Genomic DNA, 12,260 nt, shown 5'->3' on the forward strand with positions numbered 1-12,260 from the left:
GTTGACTTTTGAGTTCTGGTTAGCATCCAGTGGTCTGACTCTATCCTAATTCACCCTAACTTGTTTAAATAACCCTGAGTGGCTACATGTTTGGATTTTTTTAATATTATTTTTTAGTTGCAGATGGACCTTTATTTTATTTATTTATATGTGGTGCTGAGGATCGAACCCAGTACCTCACACATGCTAGGCAAGCGCTCCACCATGGAGCCACAACCCCGGCCCCATGTTTGGATTGCTTTTAAGAATCCTCACCTTGAGGGCTGGGGATATAGCTCAGTTGGTAGAGTGTTTTTGCCTCATCAAGCACAAGGCCCGGGGTTCAATCCCCAGTACTGGGGGGGGGGGGATTCTCACCTTGAATTTTAACATTGCTGTGAGGAACATCCTGTAGGCAGGCCTCTGGGGCCACCTCTGATGACCGTGGGAGGCTGTTGGAAGCATTTCCTCAGTCCCACTTTTGTGTGTGTACCATCAAGAGGAAGGAGGTTGAGTTTGAATCTGAAGGCTTTGGGAACCTGCAAGAGGGTTCCCGAGACGCATCGCTGGCGGGTTTCTGCAGTGGGTTTAACGTGTGATGTGGTAGGTGGGCCTTTTGCAGTCGGGAGGCAGGCTGCGAGGACGGTGATGTCCCCCGGGAAAGCTGGAGTGCAGGGAGGTGTCCCACCTGGCTGTGGAGAAGCCCCCTGAAGCAGGATGCAGCTTTAGTGACAGGTTCTACTTCCTCTGTTACAAGCCCGGAGGGTTGGTGATCAGGCCCGGCAGGGTGGGTGGCTTTGTCTGTGGCATCACTTGGCTTGTTTCCTAGTGTGGCTGTTTCGCTTCTGCCATCTTGTCTGCATCCAGCACCAGGGAGAGGGCAGACTAGGATTGCTGGCAAGGGAAACCCAGGCAGGGCCTGCACCATTTCCTCCTCTTCCCATGGCCCAGAACTGCAAGGCGTCTGGTGGTCGATGCCCAGTGAGAAGCTGGGGAATGGCCATAGGGCCGACCTGCAGCCCTGGCACTTCTGGCTCCCGGGAAAGTACTGTGACCCTCAAATGCCCTTTCAGTTGCCTGTGGCTGGTTTGCCTGGAGGAAGCTTGCATTAAGCTGGCTTGAGAGCCAGGTAGAGGGCACTGGTCCCTGCACTAGCCACAGGGAGCAGCCCTGGTCATGTCACTGCTGAGACTTCCCAGCTGCAGTTCTCCCGCCTGTTCAAGCAGAAGCGACTGGGAAAGAAATCAATCCACTGGCCAAACACTTCTGGAGGGCAGCTAAGGAACGGGTACCGGGGCTGCTGTCTAGCAAACGCTCTTCTCAGAGGCTGAGGTAAAATACATGGCAAGAGCTGACCTGGGAGCTAGTTTGGCTAGTGGGTGAACTGGGAGCATCTTAGGGACAAAGTGGGAAGGGGTGTGGGGACTTGCCCCAGATTAGCTTAGCCTGCTGGCTCTCAAGTGTGCCAGGGTGGGTGTTAGCATACAGTGGCAAGCGTAAGACGGGAAGTGGGAGACCTGGGCCCTGGCTTGGTCCACCTGCTTTCCTGTGTCACCCTGAGAAAATCTCTAAAGCCCCCTTCACCTTTCCTCATTTGTAAAGTGGGCTGATGTCCGTCCCACCTGTACCATGAGGTTCTAATAAAGCTACGTGAGATATACAGCAAACAGTATCCTACAGTAATGTGCCAGGATTAAAAGTACTCCAGTAGGGAGAGGCCTCTCTGGAGAACTGATGGAGCAAGAGTCACCCGGTGACCCACTGGGCAGAGGAGTTCTCAGACACCCCTTAAGAGGCCAGAGCTGGCAGGCAGGCCAGACAGACTTTGCTGAGCGACTGTGTAGGTGCTCTGTTTGAGTAATTCATTCCTAAGAGTGATCTAGGCAAGCCAAATTCTCCAGCCAGAAGGGTTTTTTAAACTATGAAACTAGGGGGACAATGGAAGAAAGATAGGAAAACAAGTTTCCTTTAAAAGACAAACATAGTACAGTCTCTTCAGGAAGCATTTTATTGTTGCTCCATGTCTAGGAATTTTCACTGATGATAGAAAATCACTCAGATGCTCTCTCGCATAGCCCGGCTCAGCTTCTGAATCTTGGTTTTTGCAGACATATCAACATATTTCTCTCCAATACGGACAATCATGCCACCCATGATTGCTGGATCAGTCTAGGAAAGAACAGACCAGAAATGTGAAAACACAGACAGTTTCACTCATCACCTGGAGAGGAGAAAGTGCTCTGAAATGGCGTAACGTGCTACACAGATGTTACATCTAGAAAAACGTGGAAGTGAGATTATGCATGGAGTCGGACAATCATTTACATTTAAAATACATATACAGAGCTGGGGTTGTGGCTCCGTGGTACAGCGCTTGCCTGGCATGTGTGAGGTCCTGGGTTCGATCCTCAGCACCACTTATAGATATATAAATAAAATAAAGGTCCATTGACAACTAAAAAAAAATTTTAAAAATACATATACATATCTAACTTTTCATAAATAAACTGTTGCCATTTTAAGATCTGAACAACTTGAGGAAACATACCATGTACAATTAAAAACCTACCTTAACCTCCAATTTCAATACTTGGCCTTGACTCAGGAAGCTCTTCAGGACTGTCTTTAACTCAGAGAGAATAGCTTCAGGTAAAGGCTGAAAAAGAACAAATCATCCATTAAATGTGGATAAAGCGTAACAGAAGCCTCCACAGATAAAAGGAAAAAAAATACAGTGAGCACAATTGCCCCGACCCGCCTTGTAATTTCCAGTCTTAAATACTGGGACCTGTGGCTGCGGCCCTCGCCCGTCATTGCCGCTGGCTCAGGCACGAGGGCCCTGTCACACAAGAACCCTGGGCAAGCTCGTGTTCAGCTCTTCATTTACTGTCCATAAATACTGGTCCCCCCCTGTCCTGCCCAAGAGGAAAGTCAAGTTCAGCAAAGCGGAAGATGGGGAACCATCCTCTGGCAGCCCTGTGGTCAGGGTGCGCACTGTCACCTCCTGGCGCGGTGAAACTGGCTCTATGGCTGTCTCCCCAGTTCCACGGCCACCAGCGGCTCTGGCACACCTCTCTCCTCCTGAGCCCCACAGAGCCTGGGATGCCTGGTTGTCTCTGAGGTCAGCACAGCTCTGTCATCGGCCTGTGTAGGGCAGGTACCCCACGTGTCCAGCCTGCACTCTTCCTCCCGGTTAATGAGAGGAGAGGCTGCTGCAGGAAGGCCTTTCTCCATCACAAACCCCGCCCCAGCCCAAAGCTGGCAAAACTGGCAAAACCCTTGCCTTCTTTCTAAAGATCACACAGCATCTTTGGGTGACGGTGGTCGAAGTGCATCAGTGTCTCATCAAAGCACTCTTGCTAACTGCGAGGTTAGAGGCCTCTGAAACAAATCCACGCCTTCCACTGGGACGTGTGCTGAGTGCCAGGCACTTCACACCCACCCCTCTACTAATCTGGACCAGGCAGTGAGGCCTGTGGTTATTATTCTCTCTTCAGCTGTGGGAGAACTGAGGGTCAGAGGTTAAGAAACCTGCCTGAAGACCCAAGTGAAGATTAACACCAGCGTCTGCAACCAGTCTGTGTGCCTGAAGCCTGTGCACCTGCAAATAAGAACTGCTCTCAAGCTTACTTACCCTGGACTGTAAACATCAAGAGCCTAATGATAGTTGGTCCGACTTTTGCAAAACTAAGCATCCTTTACAAAACCACACCTTTGGCTGCACTGAAGAACGGCCACACCAGTGCATGGCCATGGTGACAGGTGACTGCCTCAACTGTGGGCAGTCGTGACCCACAGTGGCACCCTGTGAACATGCCAGCTGGGACAACTCTGAGCGAAGTCTGTGTTTTGGGGAACTGATTATGTACTGAGCTGCAAATGTGCAAAGAAGTATTTATACACCAAAATGCCTCTTTGATGCTTTTTTGGAAAGTTTTAGTAGCTTTTAAACACTAGAACTACTGATCTAGATGAGGTCAGGTGCTGTGCACTGCAAGTAAATCTACCATCTTCTTCTGATGTTTAAGCCCCTCGGGCTGTATGGACCAAACTACATCAGGAAGGAAATACATGTTTAAGATGATACAAAATTATTTCTGGGGAGGTAACACAGTGTGGCTTAAGGAACATGGAATTCTGAGACAGAGAGGCCTATGTTTAAATCCAGGTCACACGTTTTGTGACTTTGGGCAAATTAGTTAATTACCCTGGGCTTCAGTTTCTCCTCTGTAAAAAGAAAAAAAAGGACAATTGTATTTCTACCTCATGGATCTTTTGATATTGAGTCAAGTAATGAATTACAAAGTACACGGCACACACCAGGGTTCAGCAAAGGTGGCTGGTGATTACAAGATCCAGGGGCCTATCCACCCTACTCATTCCCATTCACTGCCACATTAATTAAAAGATTAGAAACCTGGTTTAACCCAGTCTGCGGTCTTCATGAGTAATCACTGTGTAGAAACACGAGTGAGATCAACACCGGCCCTTCCAAAGCAGCGGCTCACAGACGCTCATAACAAGGATGCAGCCAACCTCTCAAGTGACGTCACCTTCCCCAACTTCTTGACTTCCCATTTGTCAAGGCAAATGCAGCAGGAGCAACCTGCTACTTACAGATGCAGTGGTCACTGTGCAAGGGACTTCTCCACGGTGCACACTCATGATGGTCGAAAAGGCAGAGATGATGCCCTGGGTATTGTCTAGGCGCCCGTTTTCAGCAAGCAAGCCTGGGAAAGTGAAGGAGGCTCAGTGACATGAACCTCACTTGACAGGTTACTCAGTAACTATTATAATCACCCCAAAGGCCAACTTTGATTTGTGGCCTTAAAATATAATGCATGTCCTTTAAGAACATGAATGAAGACAGAACTTATTATTTGAAGTACTGGGACTGGGGTTGCGGCTCAGCAGTGGAGCGCTCATCTAGCACACGTGAGGCCCTGGGTTTGATTCTCAGCACCGCATAAAACAAAACAAAGGTACTGTGTCCACCTACAATACATACATATATATTTTCAAGTATACCTTTATTTCAGTATATAGTCTTCAAAAAACAGACTGCCTTGACAAGCACTTAGTGCGTGCATGCGCACATTTCTCCCCATGTGGATCTGCAGCAGCGCTCCTGTACCCAGTATGCACCTGCGTTCATGCTTATGTTACGGATTCCAATATCCGGCTGACCAGCCCCCAAGCGGACACCCTGTCCATCCTCAATGCCGACGACACAGATAACACTCTAGAACATGTATTCTGATGTGCCAAAGACCACTGGGATCCTCCATGGGTTGACACTACTCCCTGTGCAGCACATCCCAGTGGCCTTTAGGCTGCTCTTCAAATTAAATGCACAAATTGCCTGGGAGGCTGGTCAAGATGCAGATCTGGGCTTGGCAGGTTGCGGGGGTCCTGAGAGTCTTTACCGCCAACAGGCTCCTGGGTGATGGTGATGCTCTGAGTCCATGGAGCTCATTTCTGGTAGCCAAGTTTTAAGTGGACGCAGGGAAGAGTCCCAATACTTACTGATCAGGTTAGCCGTGATGGGGGAGAACCTCTCTTTTGCCGTCATGTCATTTAGGCTTTTGATTTTGACAGAACGCTTAATGTAGGGATTCAGAATAGAAGCAGCCACTTTGGGTTCCTTCAGGAGTTGCTGAAAGCACCAAAAGATAACTTAATTCTTTAGAGCACAAATGATCTCAGCAGCCACAATTTCTTTTCTCTTTTTCTTTTCCTTCTGCTGTTTCTTCCGTTCTTTTTGTGGTACCTTTTGTGACTGAACCCCTGGGGTTCAGTCTCTACCATTGAGCTACATCCCAGTCCTTTTCATTTTTTGAGACAGGGTCTTGTTAAATTGCCCAGGCTGGTCTTGAACTTTTGATTCTCCTGTCTAGTCACCCAAGGAGCCAGGATTACAAGTGCACCACCCCCAGCCACTCACACACTTCTTTACGACTTACAAAAATCAGCACTTACAAGCACATATGAAGGAATGCTTATGATCAAATAAGTTTCTCCAAATGACTTTAGGAATATATTGCACCATGATTTTACACAGGATAAAATGATGTTCTTTGAAAATATTTAAAAATACCTTATGATGTTTCTGAAATAGTTTTGTTTTCTAAGAAAAATTATAAAAAATTAAGCAGCCAAAGACTCACTTCATTCCCTATCTTAAATGTATTCCATACAGGTAAGACTCTGGCTCTAGTTTTTCCTCCAGGGCAGACCTAAATCAGATGCTCCAACAGCAGGGCAGGCCTCTCTCCCGTTCCCTGGGAAGGGCCACTGCATCCTGGCAGGTCCTGATTCTTCTGCTCAGCTTTTAGCAGAGTTCAGAAGACAAACCCAACTTGTGAGAAGTCTCTAGTGTTTCAATAGCAGCCTCAGTGGTCTGGAAGGGAGAATGGACCAAATATGGAAATGCACTGCTATGGGAGACCACCGTCCCCATTTTGTTAACTGACAGATGTCTTTATTTAGTGAACAGATGAAGCTTCTAGCACCTTGCTGCTCTGGTTTCAGGCTGGAGTTCCAATGAACCAACCACTGCTCTTTCCCGCCAGGCATCTTGCACTTACACACCTCTATGTGACTTCCAATCACTCTGCTGGTACTTCTGCCCAGGCTTTGGGCAGAATCTTGTCTCTGAGCTATGCTGCTTGTCACATACTGCCATCCAGTGTTCAGATTTCCACTGGAGTGGTCCACAGAAACTGCACATGTATTCAAATTAAAAGTATCTTAGAATTTGGGTTTTCTATTTATCAACTGTTTCTGATGGATCTTCTCGGGCTGGACAGTTAAGAGTGGAACCTGTGTAGTCCTACACTTCCCTCTCAGTGTCTCCCAGATGCTAATTTTCATTTATAAAAGGTCTTCTGGTAACTGCCTCCCTCCTTTTCCTCCATGTCATGACTGACTTCAGGTTTGGGTCAGACCCCATTCTACTGTCCATGACCCAGGTCATTCCTTTTGTTGTGCATATGACTTAATGTGGGCATAACTGATAAACAGCAGATGTAATTGTCACCTCCAAAAAGGCCTTTATAGATCCTGTGTGTTCCTGACACCCTCCCCCGATGTGGCTCGAACAGGAGAGCTCGGCTTACTAGCTCTGTGAAGATCCAAGAGGACCAGCTAAGAACTTAAGCACATTTGCAACAATTGGATCAAGGAAGGAATACAGAGCTAAACTTATTCTGTCCATTAGGACAAAAGTTACAATAAGAGTTCTAAACGAAAAGTAAACAAAACTAGTGGCACAGAACAATTATACTTATAGGTATTAAAATTAATGTAGAGTATAAGTATTATTCTATACAACTAGCCTATGAGGGTTTTTTTTTTCCTAAACAAAATAAAAATCTTTAGAAATATGTGGATTAGAAAATATAAGATATTCTTAAAGCATACAATTGAAAAAAATTTTCTGGGAAGACTACATACTAGAATGTCCCCCATTCCCTCTCTTTTTTTTTTTGGTATCGGGGACTGAACTCAGGGGCACTCGACACTGAGTCACATCCCCAGCCCTTTTAAAAATTTTACTTAGAGACAGGGTCTGAGTTGCTTAACGCCACGCTTTTGCTGAGGCTGGCTTTGAACTCGAAATCCTCCTGCCTCAGCCTCCTGAGCTGCTGGGATTAAGGTGTGTGCCACTGTGCCCAGCTCTCTCCTTCCCTTTCTTTAATGTGGACCTGAGTGCCAGAGGTGGCAGCTAGAAAATCAAAGGAGAGGAAAAGTAACAAAATGTTTAGAAACTTCTAGACTATAAAATTAACTGAAAATTAAAGCAACTTTTTGATTTAAATCACTAGGTTTGAAATTCAGTTTATTCTTTTCTTTCATGTTAAAGAAAACAAACCAAAGTGAAGATAAGCTTCCAGGGCGGCCGCTGGCCTCTGCAGCCTGCTCTCCCCTCGCTGGGAAGCTCTTGCTCCCCTCCTAACTCTGATACCCCCGAGCTCTGCTAGCCCTCTCCTCGTGTCCTGGGAACAAAATAATTAAAATCCAAGAAAAGACTTCACATGAAAATAAATTCTAGTAAAACAAAGTTGCAACATATTCTAAGACTATTTGGGGTGAAAGCACTTGTATTAGGGGCACAGATTTTTTTAAAGGTGACCTTTTAATTCTCTTCTGAAATGGTGATTTTTCTTAAATTACCAACTTACATTTTGATTGTATACTTCTACCTTTTCTTAACTGGAAATCTTGGTTCCTAATGTGAATATTCTTACATGTGTCTGCTTACCACAATAGTTTGAGGATAACAAAACCCAACATCATTACCAAAAACATGTTTATGGAGAACAAATTTTTTGTTTTCAGTAGTTCTTTTTCTTGTAGAATATATCTCATTAAATCTCAATAGGGATGCAGAGTCAAATAATTAAAGGCAAAAATACATAAACAGGAACTTAAAATGCAGTAAAGAAAGAAAGCTACTTACTGCTACTCTCAACAACTCCTTTTCTACTTGTTCCAGTTTATTCTGTTTAGATGCGGCAGAATAAAGGGCAGTAGCATAGCGACCTTCAATGCCATATATCTGAACAGGTGGCTTCAGACAAAAGGGTAGAGTAAGAAAGAAGGAAAATCATTGAAGATGACATTACACTATCAAGCAGAATTAAACACTTATAATTCTAAAAATCCATCTCATAACACAAAACAATTTAAATATGTCATCAAAGTGCCGTTCTAAATGGCAAATCTCAAATTAGGAATACTTCCTTGGTCAGGTCCCTTTATCTTTTTTTTTTTTTTTTTTGCGGTGCTGGGGATCGAACCCAGGGCCTTGTGCTTGCAAGGCAAGCACTCTACCAACTGAGCTATCTCCCCAGCCCCAGGTCCCTTTATCTTTGAGCATCTAATTCTTTGCTCGTGAAATGAGGGGTTGGGAAGACAGAGTGTCTAAAGACTCTTCCAGCTCTACCTCCTATAATTTAATTATTTTAATTACTTTAAACTTTTCTTTTAAACCAATTAATTTTAAAATGTGCTTATGTTTCCCTTAAACTCAGCAGGTATTCAGTTTCAAATATGGAGATTTTTAACACTGATGGAAGGCAGTTTTGAATATACTAGAGCTAGGAAAAATATTGTGAATTTTATATTATACATTTCTGCTCACAGAACCTCCCCATCAGAGTCCAATTTAATAGAACCCTTTGCTAATTCACGAAGCACCTGAGGTTTGACATTTCTACACGGGACAAGCTACCATCAACATATGATGTGGTTCACTAAAGACAATGATCTGGCATTTTGATCTCCAATGCTGTTTTTCCAAGGAGGGACTGGCTCACTGTTGACTGTGGTGAGCAGGTTAGATAGCCCAGTTCATCTGCAAGGTAAGACATGTTCCTGCTCCCTGATAGTTGAATCAATTCTCTGTCACATAAGAATTAATAATTAAAGGAAGAATCAAAGTAATACATGGAAATGTAGCCAAGTTGTAACCAGCTGGAAACAGGGTTACTACCAGCTGTTAGTCAACATTACTTTTCTGTCACTCAAAGGTTTCATCAGGGGTCAATAGGGCTACTTCTAATTTGAAAAGCACGGGGTTGGCAGAGTTTTGAAATGGTAAGATGTTTTGATGCCAAGTGGAGTAGTCCCTTGGTCTGTGTTGATTTTGTTCAGAGAAAGGGTGAAAGCAGTGACCACCCCTTACTGGCCATGGTGAAGGCAGGGTGGCACATGGAGCTGCAACAGAAATTGAGAAACCTTGATTTAATATCAACTCCTAAAGCAACTTATTGTGAGAACCGGGTATGTCATTTTATTTGGCTGGATCTGTTTCTTTCATTACAAAGAAGCAAATAAAAGCTGACATGCCTATTTTGGACAGTTAATGGGAAAAACATGAATTTTTTAAAAAGTTACTGCACTTAAAGGTTATGCATGAGCCCTCACACAGCAAGCACTCAACATCAATCCTTTCCCCACACCAGGCACACAGCACATTTTGGGAACCACAAACTATGTACAGAAAGGTTTGGACACTGAATATACAGAGGTCCATACCCTAATTGCATTGCTGTTTGACTCTCACACTTTCATCTGCTTTACATTACAAAAGAATATAAATTAACATACCCTCACAAGCTTGGTAAATGGTCTGACCACAGATGTACTGAAGCATCGCACCTTCAAAACAATCAGGGAAAATGGGTCAAACAAGGTTATTTGAAGGATTTCTATATTTAACTCAGTAATAAAAAAAAAATTAATTACTTCTAAATGATTAGTTTCATATGCTTCTCTGTATTACCACAAATACACGGAGTGAAACACTCTTTATTACCTGGGAGCAAATTCCACCAAAGAGAATCATTCCAAATAGTTTGGGAAACTGCCTTTGCATGTGCAGTTTACTGGGAATGGGCTCAGGCTTACACACACTAATGAGGGTGAAAGGAGAGGGGAGAGAGAGAGAAACAGCATTCTGAGAGTGCATGTTTCAAAAAAATTTAACATTTTTGGCATGAGTACTACCACACTTGGGAAGAACTGTCATAAAGTGGGAGGATTTTGGTCATGATGTGCAAGAATATACCTTCTTAGAAATCCAAATGCTATGCTATTTGAGTACTGCAGCAAACAGGTTTGATATGACAACAGGCCCTAGTTCTTAGAGTTGGTAGCTTGGTTATCAAAGGACAGAGCTGGAAGCCATGATTTAAAAATCACCTGCAAGGGCACAGGTCACCTTCACATTCTTCAGCACAGGAAGGTCCTATATCAGAATTCGCTGTGACGATTAAAAAGCTTTTAACGCTCATAGGAAAACTGCACAGGCTGCAAAGGTCATAGCATGTAAAGCAGCATGATGGATACAGTACAAGGGGCACGCATTTTTTCCAATTCCATCCTCTGTTTGACTCTGTGGGTTCCGATCTCAACACTACCAATCACTGGTTGAGCAGCCAAGGATGGGTCACTTAAAATGAAATGGACTTTGTGAATATTCCTGAGCATTTACTAGTGACCCCTAGCAGGTTGCACCACCACCGCGGCCCAGGAAGCTCACTTGGGGGCGGAGCCCTGTGCGATCCTTGGAGTCGGGGGAAGCCCCGACTCGGTCTCCTGTCCCCTCCAATCAGGGGCCTCCGGGGCAGTGCTCCGAGGACGCCAAGGTCACGGCTCCCGCAGCCCCGCGCCCACTGGCCCGCTGGAGTCCACCGAGGCGAAAGGAGGGCCTGGCCGCATCGCCCCCGCTCTCCAGGCCCCACGACCTTGAACGGCAGCCAGACTCCCCCAGCCGTGGCCCCGCATCCTGGCGCTCAGCACCTGGTACCGGTCACCCCAGGAGCAACCTCCTGTTGGCTTGTCTCACCTGCCGCGAAAGCCGCGACGCTGCTGGGGCGGCCATCTTCTCCCGGGTGGCTGTAGGTCAAACCCGGATAGGAAACGAGAGGGGTGTGAAGGCGCAGGCGCGCGCCAGAGTGGCCGCTAGGCTCTCTGGGAAATGTAGGCGCCTAGCGCCAGAACGCATGCGCGATGGGATTTGCGGACCGGGAGTTGTAGTCCTTAGAAGCAGGGGCAAGGGAGCCTACCAGAGGGCTGTGGTGGGTCTGATAGACGTAATGCTTTTGAAAATGAAATCCTGGAGTCATTAAGCGGCCCTTAGCATAGAATGGGTTTGTTGTCCCTAGTTTTAAAATTTACATTTAGATAAAACACAGTGACGTTTGTTGCATTCACATTCATCGTTAGCATCTACCCTTTCTCCCTAGCATACCAAGCACCATCAGCTGTATAAACAAAGCAAACCAAACAAAAAACAAACCAAACAAAACAAAAACACCACAAAACGAGCCCTGTAGTTCCAAGAGCAAACATCACATCTCGCTTACCCGGGTCAGGACTCGCCTTTCAGTCCCCTACCCGCTTCTCCATCTGACCCGAGCATGGCCCTGTTAGTTTGTGAAGGTGTGTAAGATTCTGGGGCTTAAATGCCGATTCTGTGTATAAAAGAGTCGGATCTGAAATAGAAAAACCTGAGTTTAAGCAAAGGCGACACCGAAGCTTAGCAGCCAACGCTAGCCTTGACCGGTTTCCCTGCATTCTTGAAAACAACCTGTGTTCAATCCATTTCCCATAAGCGGAGAGTGCTCTAATTTTCTGTTGTAGAGGAAGAGAATCGACTGGCAGAATGAGGGTCAGTCGTAAAACAGTGGGATTCTGTGATCAATATAAGAGAAAAAAATATTTCTACTTAAATCTAGTATAGGAACGCAGATTAATTCATTTATTTACCCTTT

General features: G+C 45.4%; 1 protein-coding gene across 2 annotated transcripts; it reads right to left on the bottom strand.

Annotated features, from left to right (window-relative positions):
• Positions 1–1,968: 1,968 nt before the first annotated feature.
• On the bottom strand, positions 1,969–11,443 carry Atp5po (ATP synthase peripheral stalk subunit OSCP). Of its 2 annotated transcripts, none has more exons than XM_047565061.1 (7): positions 11,333–11,443; positions 10,093–10,143; positions 8,441–8,551; positions 5,506–5,635; positions 4,597–4,709; positions 2,549–2,635; positions 1,969–2,148 (listed from the first exon to the last, which is right to left on the bottom strand). In XM_047565061.1, exons 1-7 carry the CDS (start codon positions 11,366–11,368, stop codon positions 2,035–2,037), a joined length of 642 nt encoding a protein of 213 aa, XP_047421017.1. In that variant the 5' UTR covers positions 11,369–11,443; the 3' UTR covers positions 1,969–2,034. The 2 variants fall into 2 exon arrangements, with proteins under 2 accessions (XP_047421017.1, XP_047421016.1); XM_047565060.1 differs by lacking the exon at positions 11,333–11,443 and adding an exon at positions 10,301–10,345.
• Positions 11,444–12,260: the final 817 nt, after the last annotated feature.

The sequence above is a fragment of the Sciurus carolinensis genome, chromosome 9, assembly GCF_902686445.1.
Source record: "Sciurus carolinensis chromosome 9, mSciCar1.2, whole genome shotgun sequence".
In the NCBI taxonomy this organism is placed as follows: Eukaryota; Metazoa; Chordata; class Mammalia; order Rodentia; family Sciuridae; genus Sciurus; species Sciurus carolinensis.